The sequence below is a fragment of the Dipodomys spectabilis genome, unplaced genomic scaffold (assembly GCF_019054845.1).
Source record: "Dipodomys spectabilis isolate Male_0828 unplaced genomic scaffold, ASM1905484v1 ptg000366l, whole genome shotgun sequence".
Lineage (NCBI taxonomy): Eukaryota > Metazoa > Chordata > Mammalia > Rodentia > Heteromyidae > Dipodomys > Dipodomys spectabilis.
This window is the reverse complement of record NW_024871043.1, coordinates 97,785-115,494: the sequence shown is the minus strand read 5'-3', so window position 1 is coordinate 115,494 and position 17,710 is coordinate 97,785. Positions and strand designations below refer to the sequence as shown.

The following is a 17,710-nucleotide window of genomic DNA, read 5'->3' as shown; positions in this document are numbered from 1 at the left end:
GGCTGGGGAATCTTTTTAGGTCATATTCAGGAATGGGTACTATTTGACTGGGTTCTTGGCTTAGACTTCAGCTGTGCTGATTCACTCCTAGCGGGGGTGAATCCATAGCTGGGTCTGTGGATCTCGGGCACCTGGTCCTGAGGTTCGTGGAGGAAGCCTCTGGGGTACTGGGAAGGGGTTCTGGCCTGTAGCAGCATCCTTGGAAGCTGTTTCCTTCATGGAGGGTGGTTTTGCGCCAATGAAAATGGCCCTCAAAGACGTCCTGAGCACTTGTACCAATTGCTTACTTTGTGAAGCTGAGACTCAGAGCCTGGTTTTCCTGAGACCAGAGTTCAGTAAATTCAGAGTATTTAAGAGCCATATGTATTTCAGTGTATTATTTAAGACTTAGCTGTTTCGTGACAACAGCCTGGCTTTGGTGGGCTTGGCCTTGAGGCCTTCACAGATGCCTGTAGCCGAGGTGGGAGATGGTGTGGTTTGTGTTCCAGGCTCCTGGTGACCTACTGCTCCTCCTCGAAGCTGATCCAGTGCTGGGGGCAGCAGGAGTTTGCCATCCCGGACAATGTGCTGGGGATCGTGTACGGACAGACCATTTGCTGGATCGGAGCCTTCTTCTCCCCGCTGCTCCCCGCCGTCGCCACCCTGAAGTTCATCATCATCTTCTACGTGAAGAAGGTAGGCCCATGGACTCATCTCAGAAATAACCACACAAGCTGGGTGCCAGTGGCTCACACCTCTCATCCCAGCTACTCGGGAGGCTGAGATCTGAGGATCATGTTCAAAGCCAGCCTGGGCAGGAAAGTCCCTGAGACGCGTATCTCCAGGTAACCACCAACACAGCCGGAAGTGGAGCTGTAGCTCAAGTGGTAGAGCTAACTAGCCTGGTGCACAAAAGGCCAGGGACAGCACTCAGGCCCAGAGTTCAAGCCTCAGGACCAGTAACAATAACAACAACAGCAACCAAAGCAAAATGCCAGGCTGATGGCATGGCTTAAACGCTAGAGTCACCACGCTTGGGTGGAAAAAGCTAAGAGACAGTGACCCAGTCCTGAAGTTCAAGCCCTAGTACCAACACACACACACACACACACACACACACACACACACACACACACACACACACATTGCCACCTGTCATCATTTTTAAGGGCTGTACTTTCAGGGGACCATTCTATGTCTAGCGTTGTGTAGGTTGCCTATAATCTATGGCTGTGCCCTGAACACCCCCAATTCGTGTGTTTGGCCCTTTCTACTCGGTTTCATCAACACACTTTCCTGAAGCCAGAGTAAGCTGTGTTCCCTGGGGCCTGTATTTATGGACCACACTCCAGAGAAAACATCATCAAAAGGCGGGAGTGGCCTCACTGACTCTCACGGCTGCTGTACTCATTGCTCTCTCTCTTTTTTTTCTTCTTTAGTTGAGCCTTCTCTACACCTGCAGACCATCTCCCAGGCAGTTCCGAGCATCTAATTCGAATTTCTTCTTCCTGTTGGTGTTGCTGATTGGCCTGTGTTTGGCTGTCATACCTCTGACCATCAGCATGTCCCGGTAAGTGGACTCCATCAGTTAGGCTTGGCTTGACTTGTCAATCCACCTGCAGACACCACCTTGGCTCCATCTTGGCTCCAAGGTCTTGTGTGAGTTGGAGCTTTGTGGTTCTTCCTGGACTATGGAATTGGAGATGGCTGTCATTGTTTGTGAGCGACAATGGCTCTTTCCCATCCCACGCTCTTTTCTGAGGACTTCTTGTTTAGTCTCTTGGGTTCCGCCCCCCACTTTGTTTCTGATTATCAACACAGTACATGGTCATTGTAAAAGAGTTAAGAAGTCTGACAGAAAGCAGAAAGACATATGAAATTGCCCTGTTCCTTCCAACTGAGTTAAGGGGTGGTCTTACATTTAGAAGATACCAAGTGTCGAGTGTGTTAGCGCATGCCTGTCATCCCAGCTGCTCAGGAGGTAGAAATGGGACCCTAGGCCTGTGCGGCATGCCTCAGTCTGAGCCCCTGGGTCTGTCCTTGCAGCATCCCTTCCTCGAAAGCCTGTGGGCCGTTCACCAACTTCAATACCACCTGGGATGTCATCCCCAAGATGGTGAGCACCTTCCCCAGCTCGCTGCAGTCCCTGGTCCGGGCCATCACGTCGGAAGCCTTCGCGGTGCCCTTCTTCATGATCATCTGGTCCGTGAGAACCTCCCAGCGCCTCCTGGGTGTGGTGCACACATGTGTGCAATGGTGGCTCCATCTGGGAAACAGCGTGTTACTCAGCCTTCCCCCACTGAGACAAAAATACCAGAGCGAATCAACTTGGAAGGGGAGCCATTTATTTTGGTGTTCCATTTCAGAGGTTTCCATCTGTCGTTTGGCTCTATTGCTTTGGGACCATGGCAACACTGTTCAAGGAGTACATGGAAGCCAGGAAGCAGAGAGAGAGAAACAGGAAATGCCCAGGGTCCTGATATCCCTTCAAGGCCACGCCCCCTCTCCTCCCCACAGATCCAACCACCTAAATTAGCTCCACCACCTCCCAGTACTGCCACAGGCTGGTCACCAAGGCTTCATCAAAGGCCTTGGGCATTCCAGATTCCTGCTGTACTTGAGAAGCTCCTGAACTTATCCCAGCCTCAGTTTCCCTTCTGTAGAATGGCCATAATAACACTCCCTGTGTCGGAGAGCAGAAAGATGACCCCCTATAAAGCACCTAGCCCCAGGCCTGGCTCATAAATCCCAACAAATGTTGCCTGTTGTTAATATTGCCGCCAACGGCTCCTTCCAATAGCTTGTTCCTTGAAGAAAGGAGGGGTTTGTGGTGTCGAGAACAGTGATCCGACAGTACCAGGCGGGTTGTTGATATCAGTGAAATAACTTGGGGTGAAAGGGGAGTGAGGGTCTTGCCACTAGCCTGGCTAGAATCTCCAAGACCTAGTGTTCCAGCTGCTGCTCCTGGTCTGTCCACCAGCTGTGTTTGGCTGGTGCCACCTAGTGGTGACTTTCTTACCTGATTTCAGTGTCAGATCTCCTGGCTGCTTGTCTGGCTTTATCCTTCCTTCCTGGGGGACACTGGAGAGGACACTGCCCTTCCCCTCCCTCAATTATTCACCGATAGTGTCTGTCCTTTCCTGGGGCCTGCCCTCTGGTCACCCCAAAGGTACCTTCAACCACCCCCACTTGGAGTGCACAAAAGTCAGGAAATAATCGTTGATCACTTTCAAATCAAAATTGAATTAACCTGCCAGGTGCTGGTGGCTCGTGTCTGTAATCCTAGTTACTCAATAGGCTGAGATCTGAGGATGGAGTTTAGAAGCCAGCCCAGGCAGGCAAATCATTCTTTATCTCCAATTAAACAGCAAAATGCCAGACCAGAAGCCGGGCGCTGGTGGCTCAGGCCTGTAATCCTAGCTACTCAGGAGGCTGAGATCTGAGGATCTCGGTTCAAAGCCAGCCCGGGCAGGAGAGACCGTGAGACTCCTATCTCCAATAAACCACCAGAAAACCGGAAGTGGCACTGTAGCTCAAGTGGTAGAGCGCTCGCCTTTTTTTTTTTTTTTTTTTTTTGGGGGGGGGGGGTCCGGTCGTGGGGCCTGAACTCTGGGCCTGGGCACTGTCCCTCAGCTCTTCAGTTCAAGGCTAGCATTCTACCACTTGAGCCACAGCACCACTTCCAGCTTTTTTCTTTTTGCTTATGTGGTGCTGAGGAATCGAACCCAGGGCCTCAGGCATGCAAGGCAAGCGCTCTACCACTGAGCCACCTTCCCAGCCCAGACTTTTTGTTTGTTTGTTTTTTGTTTGTTTTTGTTTTTGGTAGTAGGGCCTGAACTCTGGGCCTGGGCACTGTCCCTCAGCTCTTCAGCTCAAGGCTAGCACTCTACCACTTGAAACACAGCACCACATCGGCTTTTTCCTGCTTATGTGGTGCTGAGGAATTGAACCCAGGGCTTCATGCATGCAAGGCAAGCACTCTACCACTGAGCCACCTTCCTAGCCCGAGCGCTCGCCTTGAGCTGAAGAGCTGAGGGACAGCGCCCAGGCCCAGAGTTCAAGCCCCATGACCGACCAAAAAAAAAAAAAAAAATGCCAGACCAGAGGATGTAGCTCAACTGCTTTAGTGCCAGCTGTGAGCTAGAGTGAGGCTGAGTTCTAAGCCCCAATACCAACACACACAAATTCAAAAACATAAAACGGTGCACAAGTCAGACTCATCTTCTATGGCCAAATAAAACCACACAAGCCATTTGCTTGTTGGCTTACCTTTTTTTTTTTTAGTATTGAGGTTTGGAGGTTGAATGCAGGGCCTTCTGTTTGCCCACTTGAGCCACACTCCAGGCGGTTCTTAAGTTTATTTCTCTCATAATCTCATGTTTTTTTTGTCCAGCTGGCTCCCTGCTCTATGCTTCTCCTATTACAGCCATGCACCACCACACCTTAGTTTGTTTTTTGAAATAGGGTCTTGCTAACTCTTTTGCCTAGTCTGGCCTCTGGACCTAGATTCTCCTACCTCTGCCTCCCAAGAAGCTGGGATGATAGATGGGAGCCATAGTGTTTGACCCTTGCATTTCTTTTTCTCTAACAACAAAAAACCCTGTTCCAGATAAAATGTGTTGGGTTGCTTTTTCTAGTGGCAGGCAATGACCCCCAGCCCCTGGTGACCCATCCGTCCATCTTGTCTTGCAGTCTCATTATGTTCTACTTCATCGCCTTGGCTGGAGCACACAAGCGGGTGGTGGACCAGCTCCGGGAGCAGCTGTCCCTGGTAAGGAAGCCGCGGCTGGTGGATCTCAGCCAGGCATTAAACCAGACACCACAAAGCCCTGCTGTTTGCAGGAGGGGTGTGGTCATCCTGATTTCACTACTTCCTTTCCCCACCCCGCTGAGGTCCCGCCCACTCATCTCCACCCCTTATTGCTTGTCCATTCACCCATCCCTCCGGGCCCCGCCCACTCATATCCAGGCCCCGCCCCTCCACCTCCACTCCAGGCCTCGCCCCCATCTTCACACCTCCAGACCACGCCCTCTTCTGCTGCATAACTTTCTGCTCACTCATATCCTTTATAGAGATAGGCCAAGGACTTAAAGGGGTTAAAGACACAAGATCAGAGCCAGGTGCTGGTGGCTCATTCCTATAATACTGCTTACTCAGGAGACAGATCTGAGAAGCAAGGTTCGATGCCAGCCCCAGCAGGAAAGTCCGTGCAACTCCTATCTCCAATGAAAGACCAGAAAACTGGAAATGGAGCTGTGGCTCAAAGTGGTAGAGCGCTGGCCTTGAATGAAAAAGTTTGGAGACAATGCCCAGGCCCTGAGTTCAAGCCCCATGACTGACAAAAAATAAGAAAAGCAATAAGATCAGTTCTCATAGCTGTAATGGCTGCCAAGGAGGTGGTCAGTGGGCTGGTGGTCAATGGAGGGGTGAGGCTGGAGCAGGTATGATGGCTCCTAATTAGAAGGGGAGAGAGGTAAAGGCTAGAGCAGGCCGTGAGCTGGGCATTTCTAGGGCAGGGGCTGGGGCTGTGTGGCTGCAGAGCCAAGAAATCATGGGGCAAGGCCAGATGACATCAGCGTACCCTGGGAGGACCTGGTAAGAAACTGGGGTTTTATGTTGTGTGGGATGGGAAGCTAGACCTCTGTTCTTCTCTTCACTCTCCTCTTTTCCATTCTCCCTCCCTCCTTCCCTACTGGCGTTTTGAACTCAGGGCCTTAGGCTTGTTAGGCAGGTGCTCTACCATTTGAATCACACCCTCATCCCGTTTTGATTCAATTATTTTTCAGAGAAGGTCTTACATTTTTTTTGGCCCAGGATCCTTTTGTTTCTGCTTCCCAAGTAGCTGGGATTACAGACAGGAGTCACCCCACAGGGCCTGTCAGGTACCTTTGAGTAGCTGTGGTGGACAAAGAGGCTGGAGAAGGGGCTATACATGGAAGAGACAAAACCAAACCAGAGGTCCTTGCATTAACTTGGTGAATGGAATCTTCCCTCTGAGTCTCAGATTAATTTGTTAGGGAGAAATGATGGTATGTGTTCTTAAGTATATGAAACACACTGTCCAACTCTTTCTTCCTTTTTTTTTTTTTTTTAAGGAAGGTCGTGACAAACGCTATCTGATCCAGAAACTAACAGAAGCTCAAAGGGACATGAGAAGCCAGCCGCTCTGACCGTGAAGCCATTTCTGTGTCCCTTTTCAGCTGGCCCAGGAACTTTGTTGGACCTACCAAGTCCCCTGGGCTCTTCTTAATGGAAGCTAGCCATGGATGGGCTACCCAGTGCCTTGTTTAGTAATCTGACAACTTAGAAAGGCAGCTTGAAACCCAGGTCTTTACTTGGAGACCAACTCAGCGACAGCTCTACCCAAAACCTCCTCCAGTTGTTCTAGCGTTCAGAACAAATCGAGGTGGAGAGGATTTTATTTATGTTGGTTATTTTCAGGCTTTTATATATATGTGTGTATATATATATTTTTTTTTACAAGTTTGTGTTGTCTTTCAGAGCTAACCACAGGCCACCTGCTACCGAAACTGGCTGATTCCTTTTTGAACTCATTTCTAGGAGTTTAGGCTGAGGGACCCTCATGGATGGTTCTGAAATGGAACTTATAAATTTTAATTGTCTTTAATGAAGAGAAATCTCTGCATCACAACATTTGGAGCCAGGTGGTAAAGAATATGGAATGTCAGCCCCATGGGGAAGGAAGGGAGGACAGTTGCTCCTCAGGATCCACACAGCAATCCTGCCCTGCCTGTCCTCGGTGAAGCCCTGGGGATTGCCAAGTTGGCAGCCATGATTGCTTCTCTGTCTAGGCCTGTTCTCCAGGGATTGCTGCCTTCAGCTGACAGATTGCCTGTGGCCTTCTGTTTCCCACCTCATCTAGCTTCATTTTTGAAGGACAGCTGATATGTCTGAACCAGGCTGGGAGAGGGCTTTTTCGTATCAGAGCTGTGGGTAAGACTTTGGGTTTATTTCCATGCCTCAGTGTTTTGGGGAGTGGATGACAGCTCCAGCTACTCACGAGACCGGCCCGTGATGCCAGACTACATAGGAGGCTGGCTTCCTAGATCCACAGTTGAAAGGGCGGTTGTTTTTGTTTCTCTATGTGAACATTTTTAATGCACATGCCTTTATTTTACCAATGATTAAAGCAGACTATTATCTCAAGATATCCGTTACAGTAGAAACCTTATATAATAAATACCTCATTGTAAATGTACCCCAAATAGATTGTTCTGAACTTTTAAATAGAAGCCTGAGTTACTGTTTAATCTGCTTTGATTTTAATATTTTTAAATCTACATACAATAGTTTTGTGATGAACCATTTGTGTTTCTTCCATTCTGTAGCTCCAAAGTTTGCATGGAATTTAGGGTTGTGTGTAATTTTTTTTCTTTTTGCCAGTCCTGGGGCTTGAACTCAGGGCTTGGGCACTGTTCCTGAGCTTCTTTTGCTCAAGGATAGCACTCTACCACTTGAGTCACAGTGCTACTTCCAGTCTTTTCTGTGTATATGGTACTGAGGATCAAACCCAGGGCTTCATGCATGCTAGGCAAGCACTGTACCATTGAGCCACCTTCCCATCCCCCATAATTCCATTTTCTAAGCATAATTCAGACCTCCCACCACCACTGCCTCAATAGCTACTTATCCAGAGGAACAAAAAAGCTTGTTGTAGTTCATACATTTCTGTATATCTGATCCTTTCTTTCTTATGTGTGTGTTTGCGCTAGACATAGACTCGGGGTTCCTGGTGTAGATGTGCTGTGCCGTTGAGCTACTCCTCAACTTCAGGGCAGTATTAACATGAGGTATTTTTTCCTGTGAGACCAATGGACTTTTTAGCCTTTCCTGTCTTGTTGAGGTCTCTATATCTGATTGGTATGGAATTTTGTCACCAAAGTCCATCCAGTCCTTACTTTATTTGCCAGTCCTGGTGCTTGAACTCAGGGCCTGAGCACTGTCCTTGAGCTTTTGCTCGAGGCTAGCACTCATCACTAGAGCCACAGTGCCACTTCCAGCTTTTTCTGTGTATGTGGTACTGAGGAACTGAACCCAGGGCTTCATACATGCTAGGCAAGCACTCTACCACTAAGCCACATTCCCAGCCAGGTCCTTACTTTAAAAACAAATTCTAATTGTTGGCTTTTTTTGCCACATGTGTGTGCACACGTGCGCGCGTGTGTGCATACGCACACACTATGCATAAAAAGTGAATATGTGTTGCTGTTTTTTCTGGTGTAAATCTGATAAATATGCTAATTGGAGTATGAGTTTTAGTTAACTGCTGCTAATTTGTATACCTCTTACTCAAATGTTTTTGTATGTTTTGACAACTTTAAAAACACCAGGTGAAACCTGTATAATTTTTAACATGCAGCTCTCAAACAAGTGTGCATTAAACTACTGATGGATTAAAGTGTCTTGAAGGTTGTGAAATGTGATTTGTGTATACTTGAACTCACAGTCTTATCTGCTGTGGCCATAGAAAACTATAAGTGTGTTGAATTGTTCTTTGCCTTTTTCTATTAGAGATGGAGATGGAAGAATTGTTTGATTCAGTCATCAGATGAATGTTTTTGTTAGCAATTGGTTATCTGGGACCTTTTCGCTCTACTCCACTGGTTCCCAGCTGGGGAGGGGAGAGACCCTATTGCACCAGGCTTTAGAAGGCAGAGACATAGCCCTAGTCTCCCAGGTTCTCCCTCTTGGCTTCAGACACCAGCAGTGTATTTGGTAGCTATTGTAATCCTCAGCTTCCAGCAGCAGCAGTCAGTTTTCATATAGGCCTCAGGTAATGGGATCCTCAGACCTATAGCATTGGGATCCTTTGCCCTGACACAATTCAGGCCTAGGTGTCAGAGACCCTTGGAACTTAAGGTCAAGTTCCAGATCTCTGGAACTCATTAATGACCTGGATCCAGTTTCTTATCTTCACTCTTCATAGCCTTCATGATCTCCATCATCACCTCTGCTCTCTTGTCATTTCTGCCACAGCCATTTCTTGTCAATACTGCCACTGTCTCTACTGCTGCCCCCATTGCCACCAGTCCACCTCACTTTCTGCCATCCCTTCTTCCTGTTACCGGGTCAGCCTGCTGTACTGATGATAAAAGATCAAAAGCAGGCATCTATAAAGGCCACTTGAGAAAAATGTAAGTGGGCCTAATGTTGCAACACCAGGGAATAACCCAGGAGGTTGTAACTCGGTTCCTCACAAGGTGAGCTGAACAGCCTGTTTAGCCAGAAAGGGGAGTATGTAAAGGTGTTTTTTTTTCTTTTTTTTGGGGGGGTCCGGTCGTGGGGCCTGAACTCTGGGCCTGGGCACTGTCCCTCAGCTCTTCAGCTCAAGGCTAGCACTCTACCACTTGAGCCACAGCGCCACTTCCGGCTTTTTTTTTTCTTTTTGCTTATGTGGTGCTAAGGAATCGAACCCAGGGCTTCGGGCATGCAAGGCAAGCGCTCTACCACTGAGCCACCCTAAAGGTGTTTACATCGATCACAACACACTCCCTCTTGGTAATGAAGGGCTGTTTGCACCACGCAATGAATGGCCTTCTGCTGGGCCACAGAGTGAAGTGCTGCTATATTGCTAGTGGAGATGCCAGCATTTCACTTGGATTCACCAACGTTTGTGATGTAAAAATAGTCAAGGCTGTAGTCCATGAGACTCCCATCTCCGAAATCACCCGCAAAGGTCTGGGCTGGCCGAGTGGCTCCAGTGGGGCTGTGCCAACCCAGCAAGCAGGCGGCGCTCGGTTAAACTCCAGTGGTGAAGGAAAATGAAAGAGAGACATCAGGAGCGATCGCTCACGGTCCCGCCTCCCAGGACTTAGGTAAGAGATGTCTGTCGGGCAACCTGCACCTGCACTTTGGCATTCTCATCTCCATGGCAACCTTCACCCCAGGCTCATGAATGAGTGATAGATTTTCCAGCCAACAGGCCGTAACCATTCGTAATTTTCTACCAATAGAATGGAAGTACGGCCTAAGGGGCGTTCCCACGGGTACCAGGGCACGTAGCGCCTTACGTATGCTTGCGTCATCATCCTGCGCCAAGGGCACGATTGGCCCGCGGCGCTCATCAGTGGCGGCTCTTATTCTGGCAATGAGTTGGTGTGGGGTGGCGGGGGCCGCCCCCGTGTGGCGGCTGCGCGCAGGCGCCTTGTGGAGCCCCTCAGGTAAAAGTGGGCGCGCGGTGGTTGGCAAACCGGGTGATTTTCATTAGAAGCTCAGGTCAGGGAGAGGTCGCGGGGGGCAGGGGAAGGCGGCCTGCGTCACTGTCCTGCGACGGAGCTCAACTGAGAGCCGTTAGCAGCGGGGCTGTCGCACTGGAGCGCGATGTCATTGGCTGTTCTGCCGTGACGTCACTGCAGACGTGCTGGGGGCCTGGCTGAAGTCCTAACAGCGCGCGGGGCCCGGTGCTCGGCAGGACCCGCCTCCCGGGGACTCGTGGCCCCGCCCCTCGATGCCTGGCCCCCGGGGGTATCTGGTGAAGACCTTAAGGTCTTTCGTACGCTGTCCAGGCCTCGGGCTGGAGGGAAGCGTCGGGTTTCGCAAGGAGGGACGTTGGCCCGGATGCTGGTTATTACTATTATTGCTGTCTTTTTGTTTGTGCCGATCCGTGGGGCTTGAACTCAGGGCTCATGCCCCTGAGCTTGCTCAAGGCTGGCGTTCTACCACTTGAGCCACAGCTCACTTCTGGCCTTTTCTTTTTGTGGGGGGTGTAGTTTATTGGAGATAAAGAACCTCATGGACTTTCCTGTCCGACTTGGCTTTGAACCCTGATCCTTAGATCTCAGCCTCCTGAGCCAACAGCACTTGCCTTTTTTCTTTTTTTTTGTATGTATGCCACTTCAAGGGTTTGAACTCAGGGCTTTGCGCTCTCCCTTGGTTATGGATTGCTTACGACTGGTGCACTACCACTTGAGCTACCCCTCCAGTTTGGCAAACCTGGTTAATGGGGCATGGAATCTTGCAGGCTTTTCTTACTCAGGCTAGCAATGAATAGCAATCCTCAGATCTCAGCCTCATGAGTAGCTATGATTGCAAGTATGAGACACTGTCTCCTGGCTTTCTTGCAGTCCATTCTTCCTTCCTTCCTTCCTTCCTCTCTCTGTCTCTCTGTCTCTCTCTCTCTTTCTTTCGTATAATTGTACCAATTTTAAGATGAAACAATTTCATGGAAAGTAAGGCGGGTTAAGCAGAAAAGAAATGTTTATTGCCCCAAATGCATGATAACCATGAAGAATCAAGTTCTGACATTGTTTTAAATACTGTTGCCTGCCTAAGTTTAAGCTCACAACTATTTCCCTTTCTGTGAAAAGGAAAGAAGGGAGAGAGGGAGGAAGGAAGGAAGGAAGGAAGGAAGGAAGGAAGGAAGGAAGGAAGGAAGACAGATATGAACACTGTTTAAAAAGGGAAAAGTTTAGGCCAGGTACCCAAGGCTCACACTTGTAATCCTAGCTATGCAAAAGGCTGAGAGCTGAGGATCGTGGTTCAAAGTAAACCCAGGCAGGAAAGTGCACACAACTCTTATCTTCAATAAACTATTCAGAAAAAACTGGAAGTGGTGCTCAAATGGTAGAGCATTAGCCTTGAGCAAAGCTCAGGACAGTGCCCAGGCTGAGTTTAAGCCCCAAGACTGGCAAAACACACACACACACACACACACACACACACACAAAAGTTTAGGATATAGTAGCTATAAATAGACACATTTTTTCTTGATGAAAATAATGGATTAAACCAGGCATCTGAGGCTCATGCCTGTAATCCTGGCACCTCAGGAGGCTGAGATCGGAGGATCTCAGTTTGGTGCCAACCCAGGAAGGAAAGTCCATGAGACTCTTACCTCCAATTAACCACCAGAAAACTGGAGGTGGAGCTGTGGCTCAAAGTGGTAGAGCACTAGCCTTGAGCAAAAAAGCACAGAGACAGCATCCAGGTGCTGACTTCAAGCCCCATGACCAACCAAAAAAGAAAAAGAATGGATTAGAGAGTAATTTAGGCTTGGTTTTGGTGGCTCACACCTGTGATCCTAGCCACAAGTCTGCAGAGGAGGGGATCCTAAACTAGGTCAGTGCTCCTTTAGTAAAATTGTGGATGTTTAGTGTCTATGAGTATGGCTCAGTGCTAGCACACTTTCCCGGCATGCAGGAGGCTCTGGGTTCCATCTGCTGCACCTAAATAAAACTCCATATTGTAGAAAAGCATACAATTTCAGCAAAGCATACCACTTGAGCTTATATGCAAAGCTTTTTTTTTTGGCCAGTCCTGGGGCTTGAACTCAGGGCCTGGCCACTGTCCCTGAGCTTCTTTTGCTCAAAGCTAGCACTCTACCACTTGAGCCACAGTGATACTTCTGGCCTTTTCTGTTTATGTGGTACTGAGGAATGGAACCCAGGGCTTCATGCATGCTAGGCAAGCACTCTACCACTGAGCCACCTTCCCAGCCCCATCCAATCTTTTAATAAGATTAAATCTAATCTGTACTGAGCTCACATTTTGGAGACCAGAGGAGTTTGGGACTGTGACAATATAAAACCTAAACTCTGAGGCTAGACTTTCAAAATCAAATGTCTCATGGGTTCAAGTGGGTTTTTGTTGTTGTTGTTGTTTTGTACAGTGCTGGGGCTTGAACTCAGGGTTTGGGCACTATCCCTGAGCTACTTTTGCTTAAGGCTAGTGCTCTATCGCTTGAGCCACAGTGGCACTTCTGGTTTTTTCTGAGTAGTTTCTTGGAGATGTGAGTCTCATGGACTCTCCTGCTTGGGCTGGCTTTGATTCACCTTCCTCAGATCTCAGCTTCCTGAGGCAAGAACCACCAGTGCCCAGCTAGGTTTAAGTATTTTAAAAAGGTGGAAGTGTATGGTTCTCAGCCTTGGCTGTAGAAATTTGTACTGAGGCCTTTGCACAATATCATCATGGGCCAGTGGCCTTCAGATAGATTGGGGGCAGGAGACGGGGAACATTGTTGTGTTGAAAGTTCTCTGGGACATGGCATGGATTTGGGTGGAAGGTGGGTGAACTGGAGAGCATGCTCTTAAAGAAGCTGCTGTCACGTTAACTGCCCTTCCAAGTTTTGATAGCTGTAAAAGCACAGCGGGGAACAGGACCGTTAGCTGGAGTTTTCAATGTTTTAGCACCACAGATCATAGAGAATATTCATGAGCCTGTGGCTCTTGGAGCTCATTTGTAACCTTTGTTCCTAAGCCCCTTTTCTGTCTGTGAGAAGAAACATGGATTTTACCTCAGAGTAATGACTGACACTGTTTTGCATCCTCTGGACAAGGAGGCAGTGTTAGATTTTGCAGCTCAGGAACGACCTTAGGCGGTGCCAGTCGAGCAATTGTGGATCGAGTAATCCGGGTAGACCACGCCGGTGAATACGGAGCAAATCGGATCTACGCGGGGCAGATGGCCGTGCTGGGCCGTACCAGTGTGGGGCCGATCATTCAGGTGGGCACATGATTATCTCTCAGCCTGGTCTCCTGCCCTGGTAACTATATCCCCTCATGATTCCCTAGAGACAAGCAAAGATGGGTGTTTTGGGGGGAGGAAAGCATCTTGTTCTTTTTATGGACAGCATATTGTTCCTTTATGGACAAAGCTCCAGTAGAGTACAGTGAGGAGAAGACACACAGTGGTCTCTGCTGTTAGCATTTTCTTATCAGATCTGGCGGTGAAGGAGGATACTCTGCAGCTCACCTCATCAAGAGAAAGCACCGTGTCCAAAAGAGGCGCGGGAGTCCTGCTCCACCAACCACCCTGACAGGGCCTGTGCAGTCCAGGTCTCTCTCCCTTCTATTGGTGGAGCCTGGAGGAAGCCACACAACCCGTGTGGCTCTCACTGCCCTGTGGGCAGAGTCCACGTCAATGTGGGAGGAGTTGGTGCATTCCTATAGAGCAGCTGGTACCGTGCCATCCCTCCAGTCCATCCGTGCTACATTGTGAATTGAAGTCATCTCTAGATTACTGATGGCGCCCTGTACTGTGCTATGTGAAGTGCCTTCAGAGCTGCTGAGCCTCCAGTCAGGAAGCCCACCATCACTGAGGGGATAATAGCAGTTTGTGGGATGGAGGGTGGAAAGTCCCTGGACAGCACTGGTGTTTAGGACAGGCCAGCTGAGTACCCGCTGCTGGCCCTGCCTTCCACCTTTGATGTCAGGATGGATGTTGAAGTGGCTGGTTCTGCCCTCAGCTTTGGGCCATATCACCCCCCGCAGGCACACGCTGGTCCCAGCACTACTGCAGACCGCTTGCCGACACTCTTCTCCATATGGGAGGGAGTCTTCTTGCTGGCATTTTGCTTTCCACATTGGTGCACCAGGCTCACTACCATTTTCTCTGCCTCCTTCTCACTGCCCAGTTCAGTGGCTCCGAGCTTCCTCCGGGGCAATAGGAGGCCTCCACACAGGCGCCTGTCTTTTTGTGTCTCTTACAGAAAATGTGGGATCAGGAAAAGGAGCACTTGCGCAAGTTCAGTGAGCTGATGGTTGCCTCCAGAGTCCGGCCGACGGTGCTGATGCCGCTGTGGACAGTGGCAGGCTTTGCCCTGGGTATGTCTGTGTGTGTGCACGAGCTCAGGGAGCCAGGCTGTGGAGCCCCTCAGAGACCCTCATTCACTGTCCTCTCATGGCCATACACAGCTGCTTATCTTTTCTTGGTACTTTCCTAAAGTGAAATAGAACTTAATTGAATTTCCCTCTTTGTTTAACTTTCTGTAAGATGGAATCAGTGCTTTTTATAAATAGAAAGTACAACAAGACCTAATGGAACAGGGAACAAGCTAAAAAAACAGCTCCTGGAGCTGGGCATGGTGGCACATGACTGCAATTCCAGCCCAGGGGAGGCTGAGACAGGAGGATTGTGCGTTCTGAGGCAGCCTAAGCTTCATAGGCAGACCCTGAATCACAAAAGTACCTTGAACGAGAAGAGCATTCTCACCATGCACTTCAAGGTTTATCTGGGATGTGGTGCCTACCCCTAGCTGTGAGGCCATCGCTGAAGACATTTCCTGTAGCCACAGCTTAGCAGGATGGTGTGAAATACGCTGTGATGGAGAGCAGAGCCCCCCGAGGCCCATTCACCCCAGGTGCCAGGGTGCTGGGCCCTCATGGTCTCTCTCCCTCCGGATGACCCCCCACAGGGGCTGGGACAGCCTTGCTGGGGAAGGAGGGCGCCATGGCCTGCACGGTGGCTGTGGAAGAATCAATAGCACGTCACTACAACAACCAAATCCGGACTCTGATGGAGGACGGCCCTGAAAAGCACGAGGAGCTGCTTCAGGTCAGGGGCTGCAGCAGATGGGGCTGTGCCAGGGGAAGAGGGCAGGGGAAGAGGGAAGAGTTGTCTTTGACAACTAGGTTGGCAACTCCTCCAGGCAAGAGGAGAAGTGGCCTGCCCCGGTCACTGCTGGGCAGAGTGGGACCAGAACCCACACCTACAGAGCTCTGGCCTGCCTGTGTGCACCCAACTACCTACTGTTGATTGGCAGCTTTGACTGTGTAGACACAGGCCCGTCCTCGTCCAGCAGAGGGCAGTACACTCTTCCAGTTCTGTGATTTTGCTTTATGTGATGGGGTTGTGCTGTGTAGCTCAGGCTGGCTTTCACCTCCTGGCTTTCAAGCAGTTTCCCCCTGCCTCAGCGTCCCCAGTAGCTGGGTCTACAGACATATACCACCATGCTTGGCTCTCCAGGCTGTGCCTGATCTCTGGTTCTGTACCTGAAGTTTTCAGGGTCACAGCCACAGCTATGTTTACATATCCTGGGCTGCTGTCCCGCTCCCTGGGCAGAGTGCAGTCCTGTGTCCTGCATGACAGAGACAGCACAGCCCGAGAGGAGGCCGCATACAGCCTCAGCCCGAGAGCTTTACTTTCCTTTAACAGGTGATTAAGAAGTTTCGAGATGAGGAACTAGAACACCATGACATTGGCCTCGACCATGATGCAGAACTGGTAGGGCTCTGCTGCTGCTCATGCTGATTGGGGTACCTTATCTGCAAGTTTGGGGGAGCTGGGAGTTTCTGTTCCAGAAAAATACATGTTAAAATAAGGCCAGACAGCAGGCAGGCAGTCACTGTGGGGAAAGCAAACGGGCACAGCTGTCCCACACGGCCTCATTACCAGAAATGAACAAATGCCGCACTAGTGCTTTCTTGTGTGTGCCGGGCGGGCTCCCTGGCAGAGCCTCAGCCCGGCCTCCTGTGTGTTTACCAGGCCCCGGCGTACGCCGTGTTGAAGAGCCTCATCCAGGCCGGGTGCAGCGCGGCCATCTACTTATCAGAAAGATTCTGAACTTTGTTCCTTCTCATGTCTGCAATCCTGGTGACTCACAGACAAGGAAGTAGACCCTTAGCATCGTGTGAATTTTGTTAATAAATTGTAAGAGTTTTTTTTTTTCATTAAAACTCCAGTGTGGGGCTAACATAACTTGAACAAGAGTGTATTAACAAGGTAAGTTCGGCTCTTTGACTCCACATCTTTTGTCCATTGAAACCTATAGCTCATGCCTGTGCCTAGAAGAGAGCTGAGGATGTACCTGAGAGACGGTCCAGGGGTCCCCCGGCTTCCCAGGCACTTGAGGTCCACACTGGAATACATTTTGAGGGGGTCTCAGGGAGGCCCACAGATGGAGGTTTAGTAAACCAGGATGAAGAAGGGTTAAAAGGGCCAAAGAAGACTCAGCACATGGCCTTGTGGGTGGGAGGATTTCCTGACTTCCTGTGTCCACACCTGTTCCATCACGGGCAGCCTGAAATGGCAGTGCCAAATTACAAGCCCTGGCTGAGGTAATAACAAGAGGTAGGCTCACCCAAAACATGGGGACAGTAGGTATGGCCTCTCTGTACCCAGAAATGGGTACAATTCCTGTCTCTACATGGAAAAGGAGGATGGGGAGTGATGGGTGGGCCTCTTCACTAGCATTTTTTAAATTTTTAATTGTTTCTTATTGTTGTTATAAAGGTGATGTACAGAGGGTTTACAGTCACACAAGTCAGGTAAAGAGTACATTTCTTTTTGGACAGTGTCACCTCAATTTTCTAAATTTTTAATTGTTATTATAAAGTATTTGTATAAAGGAGTTATAATTCCATAAATCATGTTAGGACTACCATGCTTCTTGGTCAGAGTCACCCCTCTCTTCGTCTTCCCCCATTCCCCCCATTCCTACTCTCAGGTTCATTTTTTACACAGTGCCCATTTCATATAAGGACTGCATTTGCTTCCTGGTTCTTCCATTCTACGTCCCGATTTCAATTCCTGAGCCTGCTCTTTGTAGTCCACCATGCAGGAGGGCCCATGGGAAGAGACCAGCAGTGCTAAAAGGCGACAAGCGCCGTCCCTGCAGGCTGCTGGCTGGTAACAGCAACCCGCAGCCCCTTTCCTCGCATGCTGCTCTGCCATAGCAGCCCGCCACGCAGCACAGCACATTTGTCCTTCTCGCTTCTGAGAGGGTAAGGTGCCTCCTGCCTGCTGGTTCCCCCCAGCAGATTCCGGGGCGATGGATGAACAGATGCCCTTGCAGTGTTTATTAAATAAGTAATGTGCCACCATGGGGCTAAGAATGATTAAGGTGTCTCCCCAACCTGGCCTGAGGCTCTCCTAAGGGAAGGGCTAGGGGAGGTCAGCTGGATTTTGGGGACCACAGACACTCATTCTGCAGCTTATGGGATGACCCCCTGTCCCCTTCCCCCCCTCTACTCCCTCACCCTGCCTCAGGCTGCC

The 17,710-nt window shown here is 49.6% G+C and overlaps 2 protein-coding genes across 3 annotated transcripts in view; both read left to right on the top strand.

Annotated features, from left to right (window-relative positions):
* Tmc7 (transmembrane channel like 7) overlaps window positions 1-6,150 on the top strand; it is a 29,460-nt gene extending 23,310 nt beyond the window's left edge. The window contains exons 12-16 of the mRNA XM_042666637.1: window positions 489-675; window positions 1,419-1,549; window positions 2,026-2,181; window positions 4,672-4,750; window positions 6,076-6,150. Coding sequence (XP_042522571.1) covers window positions 489-675; window positions 1,419-1,549; window positions 2,026-2,181; window positions 4,672-4,750; window positions 6,076-6,150 — 628 coding nt within the window. The remainder of the gene's footprint in view (window positions 1-488; window positions 676-1,418; window positions 1,550-2,025; window positions 2,182-4,671; window positions 4,751-6,075) is intronic.
* Window positions 6,151-10,038: 3,888 nt separating this feature from the next.
* Coq7 (coenzyme Q7, hydroxylase) lies at window positions 10,039-16,397 on the top strand. Of its 2 annotated transcripts, none has more exons than XM_042666719.1 (6): window positions 10,039-10,161; window positions 13,278-13,441; window positions 14,427-14,541; window positions 15,132-15,271; window positions 15,872-15,940; window positions 16,202-16,397. In XM_042666719.1, exons 1-6 carry the CDS (start codon window positions 10,089-10,091, stop codon window positions 16,277-16,279), a joined length of 639 nt encoding a protein of 212 aa, XP_042522653.1. In that variant the 5' UTR covers window positions 10,039-10,088; the 3' UTR covers window positions 16,280-16,397. The 2 variants fall into 2 exon arrangements, with proteins under 2 accessions (XP_042522653.1, XP_042522652.1); XM_042666718.1 differs by having other exon boundaries at window positions 13,275-13,441.
* The last annotated feature ends 1,313 nt before the right edge of the window (window positions 16,398-17,710 follow it).

What these genes read in the sequence shown, in the direction of transcription:
- Coq7 (XM_042666718.1), top strand. Translation starts at nt 10,089, where the DNA reads ATGAGTTGGTGTGGGGTGGCGGGGGCCGCCCCCGTGTGGCGGCTGCGC. An exon ending in AGCACGAGGAGCTGCTTCAG is followed by an intron (nt 15,272 to 15,871) that starts GTCAGGGGCTGC and finishes TTCCTTTAACAG; the next exon opens with GTGATTAAGAAGTTTCGAGA. An exon ending in TCGACCATGATGCAGAACTG is followed by an intron (nt 15,941 to 16,201) that starts GTAGGGCTCTGC and finishes TGTGTTTACCAG; the next exon opens with GCCCCGGCGTACGCCGTGTT.